Source organism: Canis lupus, chromosome 31 (genome assembly GCF_003254725.2).
Source record: "Canis lupus dingo isolate Sandy chromosome 31, ASM325472v2, whole genome shotgun sequence".
Lineage (NCBI taxonomy): Eukaryota > Metazoa > Chordata > Mammalia > Carnivora > Canidae > Canis > Canis lupus.
Genome location: NC_064273.1, coordinates 27,148,594 through 27,171,266, shown reverse-complemented (window position 1 = coordinate 27,171,266; position 22,673 = coordinate 27,148,594). Strand labels below are relative to the sequence as shown.

The following is a 22,673-nucleotide window of genomic DNA, read 5'->3' as shown; positions in this document are numbered from 1 at the left end:
TGCAGTAAGACTCAGTTATGTCGAGTTTGTTAGATGGCCACTGACTTCTGTGCTCCCCCATTTACCTGCTGCCCTCCTGCCTCCAAGAACAAATACTCTCCTGACATTTGAAGGATCATTCTTTTCATTTCTTTTTTTATTACTGACATACAAGTGACATTCAATATCCTACGGTATCCCCACAAAAAGTCTAGTAATCATCTGTCACCGTACAAAGTTATTACAATATTATTAACTATATTCCTTTGATTTCTTTATAGTTTTGCCACCTATTCTTAAATGACATGTTGTCTAGTGTTGCCAGATTCTGAATTCTCTACAGATTGTATCATCTATATTTATTGTGCTGTGACTAGTTCTTTTTTTAACAGCCTTTTTGAGATAGCATTCACATACCATGCAATTCATCCATTTCAAGTGTCTAATTCAATGGTTTCGATATATTTGGTGTATGTAAGGTAACCGACATCTCAATCAAATTTTAAAAAATATTATCATCCCAGCAAGAACCCCTGCACTCATTAGCACTTCTTCAACCCTAGGCAAACACTGATCTACATTCTGTCCCTATAGCTTGTCTACTGTATTCTAGTTCATTTAATGGACTCGTACTCATGTGATTTTTGGCACACTCTGTGCTGTCACAAAATTGGAGCACTCTTCCCCCAAGCTGTGCCAGAACACTGGTCACTGTCGGGAGAGCCTCACAGGCCATTGGTTGCCCATCCAGGGCTGATGGCTTCTGCAGGACCCATCTCCATCCTCTCTCTTCCAGGAAGCCTTTCCTCTTTTCTACTCCACTCCTATGTGATTCTCCCTTTGTCAAATTCTCAAAACCTGCTGTCATGGAGTTCATGGATTCAGCTGAGTCCCGCACATAGCAGGTGTCCGATGAGTCTTTGCACTCGTGTTCTCTTGTGCACTAAGGGGACAAGAGACATGCATGTTACTCTGGCTGAGTTCATCATTGTGTGTGCATACAGTCAGTACTGTAAAGAGGGGAACTCACCAGGCACAATGAGAATACAATGCCTCCTTACCCTAAAAGAATGGTCCCACCCTCTGGAGGGGCTAGCTCTTTCCCTGCCCCCAGACGAAATCTCAGGCAGGATCTGTGGCTTCCTGCTTCTCTCAGATTATACATTCCCAACATCCAGCCCACATCATAGTCAAATGTCCATTTAACATGAAGGTCCCTCTCTCTCAGTTTGGGTCTCCTTCTGGCAGGCCCTGGAACTGTGCAGATGGCTTCTTCTCTTTCCCTCTTTCCCTCGCTTGTCCACCTGCACCTTTGACCTCCCCAAGGTTAGAATCAGGGAGCAGGGCAGAGTAAACTGCCATTGGCCACAGCTCACATGTGAAGCCAACTCTTTCTCCGAACCTCTCTCCTGTCCCCCCAAAACTGGGGATATTTCCCACCTGTCATGCCTATGAGTCAGGCAGAAGGGTCCCATCTAGCTGATCACTTAGAAGCCTTCCCTTGGTCCCTGGTCACCTAGCAATACCTCTAGCTTCTTTCTGCTCTGGCCCTTCTTTATGATAATCCCCCAGGGCTCGCTCTCTCTCTCTCTCTGTTTCTCTCTCTCACATGCTCACCTCTGGTCCACAGCGAACATACGTCTTTGGCCCGAGTTCAGTACAAGTACAGCCATACAGCTCTCTTCTCTGTGGCCTCAGCCAGCCTCTTGTCCATGAGAATTCACATACCTGAACCATACTCTGGGCCCCTGAGAACTCACAGACCAAGGAAAGAAGGTAGCAACCCACCCCCCCACCCCCATGGAGGGATAAAATTCAATGCATAATGCGTATTTCTCTTCAAAGAAGTGCTCTGTCTAAACTCCGAACCCTCTCTTGGCCTCTCCAGTGTGTTTTGTTATGTTATGTTTTGTTTGGTTTTGTTTTGTTTTGTTTGAAGTAAGTTCCATGCCCAGCATGGAGCTCAATGTGCAGCTTGAACGTATGACTCTGAGATCAAGACCTGAGTTGAGATCAAGAGATGGATGCTTAACGGACTGAGCCACCCAGGGAATCCCTCTCCAGTGTTTTATATCGGCTGCAGCTGGTGGTCAGCTGGGGCCTCAAATCTGGCTTCCAACACTCCCCTTTGCAGTCCTGCCTGGGAAACCACACACCTCCCTGTGCAATGTCATTGCTCTTGCCTCTTTTGACTTGCCACGTCAGCCAAAATGGAGACAAGAGTCCCATTTCAACATCCTGTGCTTCTCTTTTCTTTCATGAGACCATGTGCCCCTGGGAGGCGGGAACTCTGCCCTACTCACCCTCATTGCCTTCTCCCCTCTTACCTGATGCTTAGCGGCGCCATGCTCTAGGTGCCAGGCAGTGTTTTGGAGGAAGACAGCAGTGGCAGTGGCCCAGCAGCAGGAAGGAGCCCTGGGGAGAAAAAGGCAGAAGAGTTCAATTTTAGGGCAATGGCTCAAAGGGAAGGGAAGGCTTTAGAAGTTCCATTTTAGAAGTTGCTCAGCTTGGTAGCTATTTTTCAATGAAGTCGGGGATCTATCTGGTCGGGTTGCCTCTGGTGTTGGGTCGAAAACAAGCAGATCACATAAGAAATGTCATAAAGTAATAGTCTCAGTAATGCTAAGAACATACAATGTAAGAATGATGAGGTTTAAGAGGGAACAAAGGATTACTTTCACTGCATCTACATCCCTCCAGTGATTTTTCTAGATAACTCTGTTCCTGAAAATCAGATCTGTCACCAATCTCTTCTTTGGAATATTAGGAAATATGACTGGCCCCTTGGTTTGGAGCTGATGGAGGTGTATGCTCAAGCGCGTGGGCACATACAGAAGCAGAATGTATTAGCAGAGTGAGGAGATCTGGAATAAGAAATTATTACCGTAAGTGTCAGACTTCTATCTCAGTAGCACTTGGCTGGATCTCACCACGTTGTGGTCGCTGTTCCTATTACATCCTGAACTCATGGGCTTCCATCCATACCCATTTATGTGTCAAACATTTATTGACACAAGGTAGGAATTTTGAGTTAAGGGTTCCAAACTTCTCCCTTCTAGTAAATTCCCTGCTTTACTTTTAGCCAGCAGCCTCCTCTCAAATGCCTCTCCAGTCTATCACCTTCTCCCTGTCCCTACGTGCCCCTCCCCTCAAATCCGGTCTTCACCATCACAGTGGGTTTGTTCAAAAGAGCTTTAAACTAGTTCACCACTTACCAGTCTCTGTTATCCAGGCTACCTTCAGCTCGGATGCCTGTTATGGCCTGAATTGTGCCCCCTGCCATCCCAGCCCCTGCTCAAATTCATTATTTTGAAGTCCTAATTTCCAGTACCTCACAATGTACCCATATTTGGAGATAGGGCTTTAAGGAGGTGACAAGTTAAAATGAGGTCATTAGGGTAGGTTCTAATTCAATAGGACTGGTGTCCTCACAAAAGAGGAAATTTGGACATAGGCATCCCAATAGAGGGAAGACCGTATGAAGACACAGGGGAAAGATGGCCATTTACAAATTGAAAAGAGAGGCCTCCGAAGAGACCGAACCTGCCAACACCTTGATGTCAGACTTCCAGACTCCAGGATTGTAAGAAAATCCATTTCAGTTGTTCCAATCACCCAGCCTATAGAACTTTGTTATGGTAGCCCTAGAAGACTAACACAATGCCCACTAGCTTCCGACACATAGATCTGCATAGTCTCTTGTTTAAAACCCTGCTCTAGGACCCCTGGGTGGCTCAATGGTTGAGTGTCTTCCTTCGGCTCAGGTCATGATCCTGGGGTCCTAGGATCGAGTCCCACATCGGGCTCCCCGCGGGGAGCCTACTTCTTCCTCTGCCTGTGTCTCTGCCTCTCTCTGTATGTCTCTCATGAATAAGTAAATAAAATATTTTAAAAAAACAAAAAAAACAAACAAAAACCCAAGCAAACAAAAAACCCTGCTCTAGCTCTCAGACTTCCCATTTCCTTTGGGATCAGGTTCAAAGTCCTTAGCATGGCATATCTCGATCTTCCAAGCTCAACCTGCCTCTCTGAGGTCATCTCCTGCTGACCAATCCTAGCTCGTGCCATCATTCCTAGTACTATGACACAACATATAAGCACAAGTGTCAGAACACACTGTGCCTGGACCACCCCCCTGACCTGGCACATACTGTCAGCTGTCTGAGAGTCACCCTGACTATGCCTCCCTAGTCCTTCAAGAGATGCTTGTAATGTATACAATTGTTGAATTACTATGTTGTGCACCTGAACATTATAGGTTAGCTATATCTCAATAATAAAATTTTAAAAAATAAACCTGAGGCAAAGAAATAATAATCTGTTAAAACTGTGTCATAGTTTACCTACCTGCTTATTATTTATTATCTTATTCTTCCAGAATGTAGTCACCAAAAGTCAAGTATTTTTGTCTGACTCATTGAGAGCCATAACTTTGGGCAGTAGAATAGGACTTACTAGACACTCAATAAACGTTTTTGATTGGGTGAATGAGGTCAGAAGGAAAGAGATGGTGAGAGAAGGAGGGAAGAAGAAAGGCAAAAAGGGGAAAAAAAAGAAAAATTGTCACTCAGATGTCTCATAACCTTAACCCATACACCCCCAGGGAGAGCCTGCCCCTCATTGTGCTCTCCCAGCACTTTCTCTACTAGAACACTTACACCTTTGGGTGGTCACTGTTTGCATTGAGTTCCTTGAGGCAGAGACAGGGTTTTATCCAGCACTTAGTAGGTGCTCAAAAAACATTTGTTGAATGGCCAATGTTATGTATCTATTATTTGTCTTCCCCTCCAAATTCATGTGTTCAAGCACTAACCTCCAATGTGATGGTATCAGGAGTTGGAGCCTTTGGGAGGTAATGAGGGTCATATGAGGTCATGAGGGGGGCTCTGGTCTTCCCTTATTTAATTTTTTTACGATTTTATTTATTTGACAGAGAGAGAGAGCACAAGTAGGGGGAGTGGCAGGCAGAGGGAGAGGCAGAAAGAGAAGCAGCCTCCCCGCTGAGCGAGAACCCTGATGCAGCACTCGATTTCAAGACCCTAGGATCGAGTCCCACTAGGATCATGACCTGAGACAAAGGTGAATACTTAACCCACTGAGCCACCCAGGTGCCCTCTGACCTTCCCTTATAAGAAGAGAGAACAGAGAGCTTTCTTCCTCCCTCCCTTCCTCATGCCTCCTCTACCTCCCCTCTGCTCCCTCCCTCTCCCCTCCTTCCCTCACCACACCCTGCCAAGTGAGGACACAGAAAGAAGGGAGCCACCCATAGGCCAGAAGAGTGCCATCACTAGCAACCAAATCGGCCAGCACCCAACCTCCAGAACCCTGAGGAAAATGAATTGCTGTTGTGTAAGCCACCTAGGCTAGGGATCTCGTTGCAGCAGCCTGAGCAGATGAAAACAGCTGGATGGCTGAATAAATGAAGGGGACACTTTCTACTTTTTTAACCAAGGGCTCTTCCCCAGACCTGGCCACTGTTCCCTTACGTGCTGTCTGCGTGACACGCAGTCGTGGGCAGGCCCCATCCATCTTGTCCTCCTGACACGGATGAACTGCCCTCGGGCCTCAGACCTTTTCTGGGTACGTAGCATCATGTGTGCTATATCCTCTTTCCATCCACTTTCTCCTTTCAGGGCTCAATAATGAATTGCCTTTGACTTTTGCTAAAAAGTATGAAATTGACTTTCTCCACCCTGGAAATTCCTTGTCCCCTTCTTCTCCCCGGAGCCTCTTTGAGTAAATCCACCTTTGCCAATCATCAATCTTCCTCATCCAGGCTCTTGGCCAGCATCACGCCGGGTCACAGTCAGATTATTCTGTCCTGGAGATACGGTGTTTCCTCCGTTGAAGGTTTAGCTCCAGCCCAAGCTGCTTTCTTTCTGCTTTCCTTCCTGCAAACCCAGGACTCTTCACGTTCTTCTCTGGTTACGTAATTGCAATTTTCACAATTTGCACAGGCTTCCTCCTAAAGGTTCATCATCGTGTAGTACCTTCAAGCAAACCTAACTTCTGTTAGTTCAAACGGGCATTAAAGCTGTAACGGAAATATCATGCACCTGAGACTGCAGCAGGCACCCCATTTCGGGGTGAGCCACAGAAAAACCTGTTGCATCAACAAACAAAACGCTTGGCGAGGAACTAAAATTTTCTTACCACGCTCCTGACATTTCAGTAAGCCTTGCCCAACACACCCTCCCACCCTCCGTGTGGAGTCTGAGAGCTGCAGAAATTGCGAGGCAACCAGAGGAGTGTTTGCTTACTTCCCTCTCTGTCAAGGAGCCTAGGAGAGGGGTGCTGAAGCGTGCCTGGATCACTTACGATAAAAAAAAAAAGAAAAGAAAAAAAGAAAACCAGCCGAAGTTGGATTGGAAAGGTGCAGAGGAGGAGGAAAGCCTAGGAGGTACGTATCTGCTCTACCACAATGCTGTTCCACAGTGTGGCCTGCAGTCACCTGCAGCTGGTTAAATTTAAATTAATTAAAATTATGTAAAATATTGGGGCGCCTGGGTGGCTCAGTGGTTGAGTGTCGTGATCCCTGGATTCTGGGATTGAGTCCTGCACTGGGCTCCCTAGAGGGAGCCTGCTTCTCCCTCTGCCTCTCTCTGTGTGTCTCCCAGGAATAAATAATTAAGATCTTTAAAAAAAAAATGAATGAAAAATTATGTAAAATTTTAAGTATGGTTCTTCTGACACAGTAGCCACATTTCAAGTGCTCAAGGGCCCCAAGTAGTGGCTACTGTATATTGGACAATGCAGTTACAGAATGTTTCCATCCTTGCAGAAACTTCTTTTGAGCAGCTCTGACGTCTATTGTAAGTAATATGGTAAGGAACACCCAAATGAGAATGAAGTTCCTACTGTTGAAATGAGCATTGGGAAAATATGCATCGGGAAAATATGGAATGAACTTTGGTGACTGCTAGAAGCATGATTTTTTTTTTCATCACTTGCAGGTTCTCTGTTAACACTAGAGAGAGAAAAGAATGAAAGGCAGAGAGAAGAAAGGAAGAACAGTCAGATGGTTATCAGTGCCAAGGTGTCTCACTGCAGATCAAGAGAACCTACAGTTTTTACACCAAAAGAAAGCCAGTGGCCGGAGGCCAACTTCTCTGAAGTCCTGTCAGGAGGTGGCACACAGTGTCCCATCTGAAAAAGTGACTTCAAACGTCTCTGCATGATCCTGCAGACATGGGTCATGGGTCACGCAGGTTTTTGATGTGGCAATTTAAAAGACGGAATATGAAAGAGGAGAATGATGTCACCTTTAAACAGCTCCTAACCCCTATTCACACACCACTTCCTTTACTTCTTCTTTAAAAAAAAAAAAAAAAAAAAGATTGTATTTATTTATTTATTTGAGAGAGAGTGTGTAGGAGCAGGGGCAGAGGGAGAGGGAGAAGGAGACTCCTCACTGAGCAGGGAGCCCAGACAGACGGACAGACAAATGTGGGCCTCGATCCCAGGACCCCAGGATTATGACCTGAGCCAAAAGTAGATGCTTAACCAACTAAGCCACCCAGGTACCTCGCAGCACTTCCAGTCCTTAAGGCCACGCTGGATGACGGGCCAGTTGTGCAGTAACTTACGTGGGCACCGTTGCTGGGAAAGAACACTCACGTGCCCAGGACCTGGCTGCACCTGCCTAAACCTGACAGGAGACAAAGCCCAAGGGTCTGTGATCCCAAGGAGGCTCTGATATTTGGATTCTGGGGCTCCCTACAGTGAGTGCACGCCCACATTCTTGGCTTCTCCACTCCCCAGCCTGTCTCTCCAGGTTTTTAAACCATTGCTCTGTTTAGTAAGACTTCATTTCTTCCTCCACTGTCATGTAGGAAGTGGCCAGTGTGCATCCCACCACCGCATAGATTTGTCAAGACCTCATAACAGCAATCCTGTAGGAGTAGCCTCGACTTCTGGGCTTTGTGAAACATCTGAAGCCAACCAGCTCGGCTGACACCTCACCCCAGCCACCCCATGTGGTGGGCTGGCCGAAGCACGGAATTACCCAAAGAAAATCTGGAAGTGAGTGGGACCACTCGTGTGAGCGGTCACTCAGCCTCTCGCCAAAATGAGGAGCAAGGAAATGTCTCTGCACCCACATTCAGGAGCTGGCAAGCTTCTTAATCAGCCGACACCAGAGCATAATCATCAACTCTTGGGGATCCCTCAAGAAGGCTGTGTGCAGGGGCGCCTGGGTGGCTCAGAGGTTGAGCATCTGCCTTCAGCTCAGGTCGTGATCCCCAAGTCCTGGGATCGGGTCCCGCATCAGACTCCCCATGGGGAGCCTGCTTCTCCCTCTGCCTGTGTCTCTGCCTCTCTCTGAGTCTCTCATGAATAAATAAATAAAATCTTTTTTAAAAAAAAAGCTCCCCTTTTTTTGTGCATACTTGTATGTGCATGTACCATACACAGACACGGACATACAGATGCAATCTTCTCACACACACATTCACACTCACACATACAACATACACCATTCCCCCCCATGCACACATACACACCCATACACATATACACCTGCTCACACATGTACATGCTTTTGAGAGTCCAGCCCTCACCAGAGCCCTTTGGCCTGGACACCCAGGAGGCAGTAGCCACTGGCCTGGGCTCAGGGTCGAGAGGTGGTTCAGCGTTTTCAGCTGGACTCGCCACATTAGTCTAACTCTCCTGAAAAGATATGTACTATCTATTGATAGATTAGCTTATGGTCTGTGATGGTACAGCTATGGTACACACAAGGTTGATGATACACACAGAGAGGAGATCCGTGAACAGGCCAACAACCAGAGAAGAGGAAGGGAGGAGGAATGCAAAGCCTTCTAACAGGAGGACAACAACCTACTTCAGAAATCGGCCCACCCGCCGACCAGTCATGCTGCCTGGGCCCCCGGGAGGGTTTGCAGTCGCATTCACACAGGCATCGGGCAGTGCGGCCTGCCTCTGTTGTCCCAGCGAGAGGCTCACTACGAAACCTGCAGGCATTCAGCTATTTCAAAGGAATTGAGAAGAAAGAAGGGATGATGGAACTGCAGAAATGTGTGTTTTTTTTAAGGTGGTGCTAACAGGCTAATAATATCTGAGTTTTCAGGGTGTGCTGCACGCACTCGAAGCTTCTGCAAACATGAGCTAATTAACCTGAACTCAGAGGTAGGTGCACCTAGGAACTGTTAGCACTTGAGCTTGCAGAGCCACTTCTTGTAGCCACATATCACACTTCTTGTAGCAACATGCCAAGTAATTGCCAAACACACGCAAGGTCTAAAATATCCGGATTTAAATGAACAGAGGGCTAGCACCATGCTGTCCATGCATTTGCATTAGCGTTCTCACTCTCCCCTCCCAGCTCTGGGCTGTCGTGCCTTCATCTAGCCTCCAACACCACTCAGCTATCTTCCTCCTCTGCAAAGCCTTCCCCAGCTGTTCTTGCCAGATCCTTCTTTATAGCGGCCAACTCTCCCGGCTGGCCCAAGACTGTCTCCATTTTAGTGCTGAAAACCCCACATGCAAGGAAACCCCTTAATCCTGGGCAAATGGAGCCCATTGGTCACCCTGAGTCTCTCACAGCCCTATAGGATCGGTAGCATGTGATTTGCTATTAATGACACTGTATGCTGTCTAATAACCTAACCCATGACATTGACTGAATCTGTCAAAAGGTTATAACTGCTCAAGTCAAGGGTCTTTTATTAATCTCCTTGGTATGCCTAATTTAGGTACCAAGAATTGCACGCTGACTTCATTTCTTTTCATACCAGGTCTCTGCTTTGACACAGTTCAAAATAAGACCCCTAAAAGGCCCTTGAAAGACAAGACGAGCTTTCCCATCAAAAGGTGTCCTGAGCCCTGATCTTCAAGGTTGAAGGTCTAGACCAAGAAGGATCTATGGGTTTTGCCCTGATTTTTGAACTTGGTCACAGTAACTTCTTGCAAGATACATCCACAAAGGCAAGAGAAACAAAAGCAAAAATGAATTATTGGGACTTCATCAAGAGAAGAAGCTTTTGCATAGCAAAGGATACAGTCAACAAAACTAAAAGACAACCTACAAAATGGGAGAAGATATTTGCAAATGACGTATCAGACAAAGGGCTAGTTGTCAAGATCTATAAAGAACTTATTAAACTCAACACCCAAGAAACAAACAATCCAATCATGAAATGGGCAAAAGACATGAACAGAAATCTCACAGAGGAAGACATAGACGTGGCCAACAAGCACATGAGAAAATGCTCCGCATCACTTGCCATCAGAGAAATACAAATCAAAATCACAATGAGATCCCACCTCACCCCAGTGAGAATGGGGAAAATTAACAAGGCAGGAAACCACAAATGTTGGAGAGGATGTGGAGAAACGGGAACCCTCTTGCACTGTTGGCGGGAATGTAAACTGGTGCAGCCACTCTGGAAAACTGTGTGGAGGTTCCTCAAAGAAATAGATCTGCCCTACGACCCAGCAATTGCACTGCTGGGGATTTACCCCAAAGATACAGATGCAATGAAATGCCGGGACACCTGCACCCCGATGTTTCTAGCAGCAATGGCCACAATAGCCCAACTGTGGAAGGAGCCTCGGTGTCCATCAAAAGATGAATGGATAAAGAAGATGTGGTTTATGTATACAATGGACTATTCCTCAGCCATTAGAAACGACAAATACCCACCATTTGCTTCGACATGGATGGAACTGGAAGGTATTATGCTGAGTGAAATAAATCAGTCGGAGAAGGACAAACATTATATGGTCTCATTCATTTGGGGAATATAAAAAAAAGTGAAAGGGAATAAAGGGGAAAGGAGAAAAAATTAGTGGGAAATATCAGGGAGGGAGACAGAACACGAGATACTCCTAACTCTGGGAAATGAACTAGGTGGTGGAAGGGGAGGTGGGCGGGGGTGGGGGTGACTGAGTGACGGGCACTGAGGGGGCACTTGATGGGATGAGCACTGGGTGTTAGTCTATATGTTGGCAAATTGAACGCCAATAAAAAATAAATTTATAATAAAATAAAATAATAAAATAAAAAAAGAAAGATAGCTCTCAGGACACCTGAGTGGTTCAGCAGTTGAGCATCTGCCTTCGGCTCAGGTCGTGATCCGGGGTCCTGGGGCTAAGTCGGGCATCAGGCTCCCCGGCAGGGAACCTGCTTCTCCCTCTAAGTCTCTGCCTCTCTCTGTGTGTCTCTCATGGATAAATGCATGAAAAGAAAGGAAAGAAAAAAAAGAAAGAAAGAAAGAAAGAAAGGAAAGAAAGGAAGGAAGGAAGGAAGGAAGGAAGGAAGGAAGGAAGGAAGGAAGGAAGGAAGGAAGGAAGGAAGAAGAAAGAAAGAAAGGAAGGAAGGAAGAAAGAAAGGAAGAAAGAAAGAAGAAAGAAAGAAAGAAGAAAGAAAAGAAGAAAGAAAGAAAGAAAGAAAGAAAGAAAGAAAGAAAGAAAGAAAGAAAGAAAGAAAGAAAGAGAGAGAGATAGCCTTCAGTGGCTGTTTCTTAATCAGTCCCTAGAAGTTTTATTTAAATACAGATTTCCCAGAACTTTGGATTCAAGACTGCAGCTCTTCAAGTAGTTCCTGACTCCACCAGTCCTTGAAAAACAGAGTAGAAACTCTTTAATCTAACTCAGGTGGAGGACATGTGGGTAGCTCAGGCCATTAAGCATCTACCTTCAGCTCAGGTCATGGTCCTGAGTCCTGGGATCAAGCCCCATGTCCAGCTCCCCGCTCAGCAGGAAGTCTGTTTGCCCCTCCCTCTGCTTCTGTGAGCTCTCTCTCTCTCAAATAAATAAATAAATAAATAAATAAATAAATAAATAAAATCTTTTTTAAAAAGAAATCTAACCCAGGTGGGACTAGATGTTGGTTGCTAATCAAAAAAGGCCATCTACAGTGAAGATCCATATTAAAAAAGGAAAAACTACATTCTTGTCTTAAACACTTCAGTTTACCTTAAAATATGTAAATGTCCATTCCTTCACCTATTTTTTGATGAATGCCCAAAGCCCTTCTTGGGTAGGGACTTGCTGATTGGATGGCTTCGTTATTTTTCTTGTATAAATCACATCCATATATTTCTAGTTTTGACTTCTTTAAAATAGAACAAGAATTTAAAGATACTTGTGAAGTGTTCTGAGTGTGGAATCCTTCCAGATCCTTGCAATGTGTTTTCATATCTCTTTACAGTTGTTGCAACCACACCAAATTAAGCAGAACTTTTGAGCAACTCACATTGTTGAGTCTCCTGGCAGCATGCAACTCAGTTCTCAGAGACACAACTCTCTGAGATAGATTATATCTTTTTGCAAAGAACATAAGTTACATAAAAAAAAGAAATCTTGGGGATCCCTGGGTAGCTCAGTGGTTTAGCATCTGCCTTTGGCCCAGGGCGTGATCCTGGAGTCCCAGGATCAAGTCCCACATTGGGCTCCTTGCGTGGAGCCGGCTTCTCCCTCTGCCTATGTCTCTGCCTTTCTCTCTCTCTACCTCTCTCGGTCACTCATGAATAAATAAATAAAATCTTTTTAAAAAAATCTTTAGGGACACCTGTGTGGCTCAGTCGTTGAGCATCTGTCTTTGGCTAAGGTCATGATCCCAAGGTCCTAGGATCGAGTCCCACATCGGGCTCCCCGCAGGGTGTCTGCTTCTCCCTCTGCCTGTGTCTCTGCCTCTTCCTGTGTCTATCATGAATAAGTAAGTAAAATATTTTTTTAAATATAAATCTTTCTTGCTTTGTTGACCAATTTATTCCAGGTATGAGGAACAGAGCCTGGCACAGGGCCGATGTTCAATTTGTTCTAAAAAAGATGTTTCACTGGGGGCCTGGGTAGCTCAGTCAATTGGCCGTCAGACTCTTGGTTTTGACTCAGGTCATGATCTCACGACTGAGGGATTGAGCCTCACATTGGGCTCTGTGCTCAGTGTGCAGTCTTCTTGAGATTCTCTCCCTCTGCCCCTTTCCCCACTCATTCTCTCTCTCTCTCTCTCTCAAATAAATAAATCTTTTTTTAAAAAAGATGATTCGGGGATCCCTGGGTGGCGCAGCGGTTTGGCGCCTGCCTTTGGCCCAGGGCGCGATCCTGGAGACCCGGGATCGAATCCCATGTCGGGCTCCCGGTGCATGGAGCCTGCTTCTCCCTCTGCCTGTGTCTCTGCCTCTCTCTCTCTCTCTCTCTCTCTCTCTGTGATATCATAAATAAATAAAAATTAAAAAAAAAAGATGATTCGCATAATATTTAATTAAATTAATTACAGTAATAGTACGACCAGCATAAAAATGTTTGAAAGCTAACACAACAGACTCAGTAGGCACAGTAGATAAATCAGCAAGCAGGTCAAAGTGGTCAACCATCTATGAGCATGAAACTTGCCTTGGGCATTGATTAGTATGTGTTTTGGGGGAGATGGGAGTGTCCACAAACTGGGGAGTCCATTAGGTGAAGATTTGTAATGAGACCCTTCTTTCCCCTGAAAAGTTAAGAAGCTTAGGTCAACGAGGGCTCAGAGAGAGAAAGTCAAAGAAAGGAGTCACATAGAATTTTAATGACTTCTGGTTGTCAAGAAGGTCTTCTCCCCCCAAAAAAATCATATGAATTCTTTCCACCTATTTGAAATAACTGGGGGCTGCTATGGTTCCCAGGTGGAAGAAGACATCTCACCACTGCTTTAAGAGCAAGATATCCACCTGCTACCTAAGTTCTTTATTCATGCCTTTCTTCACCAAGAAGGCATAAGGCATTTGAATAAAATCATTTGAAACCACATCTAGAATGGTGTCATGGAGTCAGACTGCCCTGTACAGATCCTATTGTTACAGCAGCAATGCTGATTCCTCAAACTAGGAATAAGTGCTTCCATGAAGCTGGAATGGTAGCGAATTCTGTGTGTGTATTGCCCTGGCAGGAAGATTGAAGTGGGGGTGGCAGCAGCAGCAGAAATGCCAAAGGAGTGGTGATTGAAGGCATTGAAGTCTTGGCTCCACCATGGGAGCCATGCTTCCAGGTGGGCTGTGGGACCACGCTCTCCCCTGTGTGGTGTAGTGGTAGGTATTTTCCTCCTTGCTTCCTGGTGCCAAGCTTAGTTCTTCAGGTCTTGAAGTTTCCATGAGATAGATACCTCCTTTGCTTGCAGTAAATTCCTTTTCTGCTTAAATCAACCAATCATTCATCTTTCATGCAACCAAGAATATGGACTGACTCAGCACATGTGAGATTGATAATCAAATACACATTCTATAGCCTGACCCACATCTCAGTCCTGAGGCCCATGACTAGACTGTCTCGAATTACTCCATCTTCCTCTTTCTTTTGTCACATTTCACCAATTGTCTCAATCCTGATCCTTGTCTCTGCTTATGCCCCTTTGCCTAATCCTTCTAGGGGCTCCTCCAACTCCTGGGCACCAGGGCATCTAGAAGAATAGGACTTCTAGACTCTAACAACTCTGGTTAAAAATTGAGATTGCATTTGGCTTGAACAAGGCTCACATAGTCTTAGCATTGTGCTTCTAAGTTTCCACCAAATGTCCTTCCTTTCTGTTATTTGCCATTTTTGTTCTTGTTTTCATTTTCTTCCCCCACTACCTGATGGCCTGGCTTCGTGCTTACAGTTTTGGCTACTGTAAAGTGACTAGCCATCTTCCTGCCACCAGTGTTGGTGCTTCCCAGCTTCTGCAAGGCTCTCACCACTGCTGTCTTCTCTTGGTGGTTGTACATTTCCAGGGCCCCAAAAGGTAGCCTCAGTCTTTCTGACTAGGCCAGAGGTGATTCGAGGGTCAGCAGCTGGTACGACATCAGACACAGCGGTCACTGCACCAGAGCAGGAACCCCAGAACAACCTAGGCAACCCCAAGCCATGTTCCCTACTTTCCTGAAACACCTAGATGGCCCTTGACTATAGCCAAGGTGGTCAGGCTTTGCCTCCCTAATTTGAGCAGAATTGCCCAAGTAGGTATTCAGAGGCTCGACCACAAGTCCCAGGGATCTCCTTCCCATTTCTCCAAGGAGACGTGGAGTTCTCATGAAAACAGGACTTCTGGTAACCTTCTAGAATCCCAGCATCTTTAGGCAGGTAGACAGGTTAGCCTAGATTATGACTCTCACATGCAGTATGGTCAGTAGGGAAGCAAATTGTCCTGTTTGTGGCACCCAGGGCCATTCTGGTTTTAGTGTTGACAGTCCAGCATCCTAGGAAAATCTTCGTCTCAGGAAAACCAGGGCAACTGGTCACCCTAGCAATCAGCCAAAGTGAAATAAAGAATGTCTACAAGCTGAGGTCGACCACAGGTTAAGGCAAAATGATTTGATGCCCTTAATGTTGGCACAAAGCTGTTTTCTTTCTTTGAATCTACACACAGAGCGTCCTTTTAGACCTGCCAAAATGCTAAAGTAATTATGTTCCCTCTTTGTTGTAGCTTGAAAATATTCACAGAAGTCCTGGAGCCTGCTTTCTTCCAGCCGACTGACTACTTAGTGAAGCATTCCTTGCTTAGCTGCTTCAATCTTCCCTCTTTTCATCATTTTAGCTGATCTCTTCTGAACCTCTGCCAATTTATCTGCATCTTCTTGATACCATGGCACTCTGGATTGAACACCAAGCGCATTTATGTAGGCTTTCACCTCCTCGTCTCATTATATGCCCCAGGCAGCAAATGCAGCAAAACCATGTAAGCATCTTATCCAATTATTGTAATTGCTTTCAAGACACACACACACAGAGACAGATATACTCTGTTAGTCAAGAGAATTAAACACCTTCTGAAGGTCAAAAAGCCACATCTCTTTGGGTTAGAAAATGCAGGGCAATAATCTGGGAAAAATGATGAGCAGAGTGGTAGGGAGGGCAGTGGATGGAGCTCCGAAGACCTTGCTAGCCATCTCTCTCTGCCCCCACCAGCTTGGACACTTTGGAGAAGTCAATTCCACCAACCTGGCTCTCCATTTCCTCATGAATAAAAATGAAAGGGTTGGACAAGTCATCACAAATGTCCTTTCCATCACTGCTATTTGAGGAAAGACAAAGATGGCTTCAGGGTAACACCTCACCCAGGGGATCTCAGTGGGAGCCGGGCTGAATCCGAATCGCCTGCAGCACTGTTGCGACATACACCTGCTTCTCCAGCTGGCCTCCTGCTGACCCCTTCCCCGCCCAGGGCACCTTGACATTTGGAGACATTATGAAAACTCGTGTGGTGATTATGATGGTGACTGTGGTAGGAAAATATTCCCCTTCTACTCCCTGGAACCTATGACTATGTTAGATTTGAGGGAAAAGAGGAACTGAGGTTGCATTCAGAATTAAGACTGCTGATCAGCTGACCTGAGGATACAGGATACTGGATTAGCCAAGGTGAATAAGCCAATGTAATCATGAGGATTCTTAAAAGTGGAGGGGGTGACAGAAGAGGGGGGCAGGGTGTGTAAGGTGGGGACTCCACCTGCCATTGCTGGCTTTGGAGACAGGAGAAGGAGCCACAAGCCAAGAACTTGGGCAGGTCTCTAGAAACCACAAAAGGGAAAGAACAGATTTTCCCCTAGAGTCTCCAGAAGGAACACAGCCCTGATGTCACCAGTGTATGAGCCCAACGAGAGCCATTTTGAACCTCTGACCTCCAGAAATAGAAAATAATAATAATAATTTGTATTGTTTCAAGCCACTAAACATCTTGTGACAGCGGCAACAGGAAATCAATCCGGTGACCTCTGGGGCCACTGTGGCACATGTACACTCGCTCTCACCTACCATTCCTTACACTCTCACACATCCTCACATACTCCTGTGGTCATGCTCCCACACATATCCCCACTCCGGCCACACTCTCACACACACACACACACACACACACAGCTACACTCTCACACTCACATACACTGACACACTCTTTCACACATTCATACTCTCACACATGTACACTCACTCCCCGAATGCACCCCCTCACATACACATACACTCACTCCCCAAACACACCCCCATACACATACATATACTCCTCCCAAACACACATTCATGTAGACTCTCACACACAATCACATACACTGACACACATTCTCTCACACTGTTCACATACTCACACACATGCCCACTCACTCCCCAAATGCACACACACTCACTCAGACCTATGCACATTCTCACTTGCCTTTAACCCATTCAACTGTCCTGGGTTGTATGGAATAACATCTATGGACTTTTCAATGTTCCCAAGAGAAAGCCAGAACTCTCTTCTAACCATATCAAGAAGCAATTTGCAATGAAACATGCTATGGAATATGAGGGGGGGCTCCTGGCAACCCCGACACCAGCGAGGCTCACCCGCCACCTCCCCAGATACACTGGAGACGCTCTTCCTGATACCAAGATCTGATTTTGTTTTCTTGGCTTAAAACTCCTTGAGGCATTCAGTGCACAATTCTGTACTGCAGTTGGTGAGACTCATTGGGGTCAGTGGCAGCTGATCTGATGGGAAAAATACTGAGCAGGGAGTCAAGAGGCTTATGGGCAAGTCCCGGCTTATCCTGTTATTTTGTGGTCACTTAATTACAAAATATGTCACTCTCCACAAAGTAAGTTAGGCTGCCGGCCTCTGAACCCCACATGAAATGCTTCTTCATTATTAGTGTGTTTTCATTCACAGGGAATGTTCCATGTACTCCAGAAATTAGAAGTTCCTTCAATGCATGAGGTGAGCCTCTATTTTTAATTCACCCCCATACCTAGTAAAATGTGCCATACCCTGTGAGCATCCAGTAAACGTGGATTAGCTGATGGCTGGCCTCAAATGAACAAAGCCTGATTCGGTTCAAACCCTGCAGGTCGTGGCACAAATGTAGGTGTGTCTTTGGGTCTCCTTCCTAGCACCAGTGACATAGCAGGAATCTATCAAAATTTATAAAATAAATTTTGGCACGCTATAAAATAATTATTAGCATCATCTTATCTTCATGCTACAAATATGTTTTTAAGGCAGAAGTTGCTTCGTGTGGAAACGACTTAGAAACATCCTTATTCTATTGAGAAGGAAAGTCTTATGGACTAAAGTGTGCTCCCATCCCCCACAACTCTTCCCCCACCCTGCAAAATTCGTATGTTGAACTCCTAACCCTCAGTTAGTGAGGAGTCAGTATCTCGGAATGTCCCTGTACTTTTGAGACAAGGTCTTCATAGGGGTGATTAAGTTAAAAGGAGGTCATTAGGGTTGGCCTAATCCAATCTGACTGGTGTCTTTGTAGAAAGAGGAGATTAGGACACACACACACACACACACACACACACAAGGAAAACCATTTGAGGACACAGGGAAAAGATCCTCATCTACAAGCCAAGGAAAAAAGACTCAGAAGAAACCAATCTTGCTGATGCCTTGGCCTTGACCTTCTAGTCTAGATCTGGGACTGTGAGAAAATAAATGTCTATGACTCAAGCTGCCTGGTCTGTGGTACATTTTTATGGCAGCTCCAGCAAACTCATACAGCAAGTGTATAGACTACTTTTGTTTATTTTAGATGTTTGCGGAAAGCAAAATTTTTTTTTAAGATTTTATGTATTTATTCATGAGAGACAGAGAGAGAGAGAGAGAGAGAGGCAGATCTCCATCTCATGACCCTGAGATCACAACCTGAGCTGAAACCAAGAGTCAGACACTTAAGCAATGGAGCCACCCAGGCATCCCCCCAAAATTTCTGAAACAGAAAATAGAAACTTGATGAAATTTAAATTGTCCCTTCCCTCATTGCTGATGCATATCTTTCCAAAACTTTTTCCAAACAAAAATATATGCACGTAAATAGATTTTTTTTTAATTTATTTATTTAAAAGAGAGAGAGAGGGCAGCCCGGGTGGCTCAGTGGTTAAGCGCCATCTTCAGCCCAGGGCCTGATCCTGGAGACCTGGGATCAAGTCCCACATCAGGCTCCCTGCGTGGAGCCTGCTTCTCCCTCTGCCTGTGTCTCTGCCTCTCTCTCTCTCTCTCTCTCTGTCTCTCATGAATGAATAAATAAAATTTTAAAAAATAAAAAAATAAAAGATAGAGAGCACAAGTGTGGTGGGGAAGGGCAGAGGGAGAGGGAGAGAGAGAGAGAGAATCCTCAAGCAGACTCTGCGTTGAGTGCAGAGCCCCACATGGGGCTCAATCTCACAACCCAGAGATCACCACCTCAGCTGAAACCAAGAGTCAGATGTTTAACCAACCGTGCCACCCAGGTGCCTCTGTATATAAATAGATTAAAGTTTTAAATGAATAATACACAGTCGGGATCCTTGGGTGGTGCAGCGGTTAAGCGCCTGCCTTTGGCCCAGGGCGCGATCCTGGAGACCCATGATCGAATCCCACATCGGGCTCCCGGTGCATGGAGCCTGCTTCTCCCTCTGCCTGTGTCTCTGCCTCTCTCTTTCTCTCTGTGACTATCATAAATAATAATAAAAAAAATTTAAAAAAAAAAGAATAATACACAGTCTATAATCAGCTTTTTTACTATATATATATGTCAGTTTTATTCCCCCATTTTAATAAATACAAGTTTAATTTTAAATGGTTGTCTAGTTCTCCATTATGTAAATGTATAAAATTCACTGAATCAGTCCTCTATTGTTTAACAGCTAGATTTTTTTTTTCTGGTTTTTACTCTTATCTGATAAAAAATGCACCCTTGTTTATCCGTCTTTGCCTCTTTATCCCGTATTTTCCTTAGGGTAAGTACCTAGGAGATTGCTGTATCAAAAAGGAATGCAGTTTAAATACCTCAAAAAATTTTTTCCAGGACTCCTGGGTGGCTCAGCGGTTGAGCATCTGCCTTCGGCTCAGGGTATGATCCTGGGATCCGGGACTGAGTCCCACATCGGGCTCCCTGCGGGGAAGCCTACTTCTCCCTGTGCTTATGTCTCTGCCTCTCTCTCTCTCTCTCTCTCTCTCTCTCTCTCCCTCTCTCTTTGTGTCTCTCATGAATAAGTAAATAAATCTTTTAAAAAAAATGTTTTCCTTTTCTAAATTTCATTTTTTTAAAAAGATTTTATTTATTTATTCATAAGAGACACACACACACACACAGAGAGAGAGAGAGAGAGAGGCAGAGACACAGGCAGAGGGAGAAGCAGGCTCCATGCAGGGAGTCTGATGTCGGACTCAATCCTGGGTCTTCATGATCATGCCCTGGGCCCAAGGCAGTGCTAAATCGCTGAGCCACCTGGGCTGCCCTAACTTTTATTTTTTTTAAAACTTTGTTTATTGGAGAGAGAGAGAGTGCGTGTGTGAACAGGGTGAGGGGCAGAGGAAGAAGCAGATTCCCTGCTGAGCAAGGAGCCTGATTCAGGGCTCTACCTTGGGAATCCAGGATCATGATCTGAGCTGAAGGAAGATGCTTAACCAATTGAGCACCCAAGCACCTCTTTTTTTCTTTTAGAGAGAGATAGAGGACCTGTGCACACTTGCAAGTGGTTAGAGGAGGGACAGAGGGAGAGACAGTCTCTAGCAGGCTCCACATTGAGCACAGAACTGGACGCAGGGCCCATCTCATGACCCGGAGACCACAACCCAAACCAAAACCAAGAGTTGGACACCAATAAATAGAGCCACTCAGAGTCCCCTAAATACCTTTAAAGGGACTCGTTAGTTTTCCACCACATTCCTCATCCCTCAAACAAGGCCTGACACAAAATAGAGGCCAACCAATATTTGTTGAATTAATCAGTATTGCCAAATGAAATAGATGAACTCGTGACATGTTATTTCTAAATCTATCTGTAGATGCCATAAAATTAAAAGTGAATTGAAGACCTATTATTCTTGGTTAGCCAGCTAATGGTAAAAATGAGGCCTTCAACCTCATATGCATCAGTGACTCCTACCCGGTACCTGAACCAGAGCGATGCCTCTCCCAGGTAACGTTGTTCTCAAAAATCTGTGCTTTTAGCAATGTTTGAACTTAAAAAGAGTGGAAGTGGGTTAGACTAAATCAGTTGCCACAATCAGAAAACATATTAAACACTAAACACACACACTCACACCTACACACCCCACCCCAGCTCAACTTTTTACATCAAGATGCCAGAGTATGCCTCCATCTCAGCCCATTCAGGCTGCTATAACAAAATACCATAAACTAGGTGGCTTATAAACAACAGAAACTTATTTTTCACAGTTCTGGAGGCTGGAAGTCTGAGATAAAAGTGCCAGCCAAGTCAGTGTTTGCTCCCTAGACAGCTGTCTTTATGTTATTACATCATATGGCTGAAAGAGGGACAGAGCTTTCTGTTGTCTCTTTCATAAGGGCACTAATCGCACTCATGAGAGCTTCACCTTTGTGACCTATTCACCTAATCCCGAAGGCCCAAATCCTAATGTTATTACACTAGGGTCAGGTTTCAGCATATGAATTTTGGAAGGATACAAACAGGGGCACCTGGGTGACTCAGTGGTTGAGCATCTGCCTTTGGCTCAGGTCAAGATCTGTGGTCCTGGAATTGATCCCCTCTGCCTGTGTCTCTGCTTCTCTCTCTGTGTCTCTCATGAATAAATAAATAAAATCAAAAAAAAGAAAAAAAAGAAAGAAAGAAAGAAGAAAGAAGAAAAAAAGAAAGAAAGAAAGAAAGAAAGAAAGAAAGAAAGAAAGAAAGAAAGATTCAAACATTCAGTCCACTGCAGCCTCCAACTTCCTCTTCAACAGAGACAAGAAAAACAACCCTTTGTCTATAGCAGTGGACCATCTTTACACCAAATATTTGAATCATCTACTTTACTATTCTGACATGAAATCCATACATAGCATGGCCAACCCAAGAGAAGACATCGGTAGGAATTCAGGTACTTGCCTTCCATGTAAAACTCCGAGAACAGGACAATGACAACCGCAGACTAAAATGGGTGTGTTGCATTGGCACCTCAAGTCTCATGAGCAATGTTGCCATTAGCAACGTTTCCCACAAAACAGAATACAATGTCGTTTCAATTTGCATGGTTGTTCCCCCAATTGGGTTCATTACATATTAAAAGTATATAAAAATAATAAAATAAAGAGTGGAGTTCAGATCTAGGATTAGATCACCCTCAACAAATTTTTCACTTACATAAATGACCAGCAAGACATTCCAAAGTAATGCAGGCTGGGGGACACTTCCTCATTGTGAGAGGGAACTTCACACACTGTGGGGTGACTAGCAATCCAGGCTCCCACCTGAAATTATTGTAACTGCAAAAACTGTCCCACAAAGATTTGGAGCAATTAGAACCCTTGTGTTTTGCTGGTGGGAATGTAGAATGGCATAGCTGCTATGGAAACAGTAGGGTGGTTCCTTAAAAAGCTAAACATAGTGGGGCACCTGGGTAGCTCCGTCAGTTAAGCATCCAACTCTTAATTTTGGCTCAGGTCATGATCTCTGGGTCATGAGATTGAGCCCTGTGTTAGGCTCATGCTGAACATAGAGCCTGCTTAAGATTCTCCCTCTCTCTCCCTCTGCCCCTGCCCCCTACCACCTTGCACATGAGGATGCACACACACGCATGCTCTCTCTAAAAAAATTTTTTGAATATTGAACATAGAATTACTGTATTTCTAGCAATTCTACTTCTGAGTAAATCCAAAAGAAGTGAAACTAGAGTCAGATGCTTATACAGCCATGTTTATTAGCAGCATCATTAATGATAACCAGAAAGAGACACTTGGGTGGCTCAGTGGTTGAGCATCTGCCTTTGGCTCAGGGCATGATCCCGGGGTCCTGGGATG

The 22,673-nt window shown here is 45.0% G+C and overlaps 1 protein-coding gene across 14 annotated transcripts in view; it reads right to left on the bottom strand.

Annotated features, from left to right (window-relative positions):
- The window catches only part of LOC112661656 (uncharacterized), a 68,122-nt gene that overhangs the window by 4,256 nt on the left and 41,193 nt on the right, over nt 1-22,673 (bottom strand). For 7 of the 14 annotated variants that reach the window (XM_049104532.1, XM_049104533.1, XM_025449737.3 and 4 more), the window contains 3 exons: nt 2,307-2,394; nt 1,597-1,734; nt 119-922 (listed from right to left, as the gene is read on the bottom strand). In XM_049104532.1, coding sequence (XP_048960489.1) covers nt 539-922; nt 1,597-1,734; nt 2,307-2,394 — 610 coding nt within the window. In that variant the 3' untranslated portion in view covers nt 119-538. Of the gene's footprint in view, nt 1-118; nt 1,735-2,306; nt 2,395-3,194; nt 4,032-5,725; nt 5,886-22,017; nt 22,174-22,673 lie in introns of those variants that run through there. The other 7 variants (XR_007407533.1, XR_007407532.1, XR_007407531.1 and 4 more) reach the window with 5 other exon arrangements.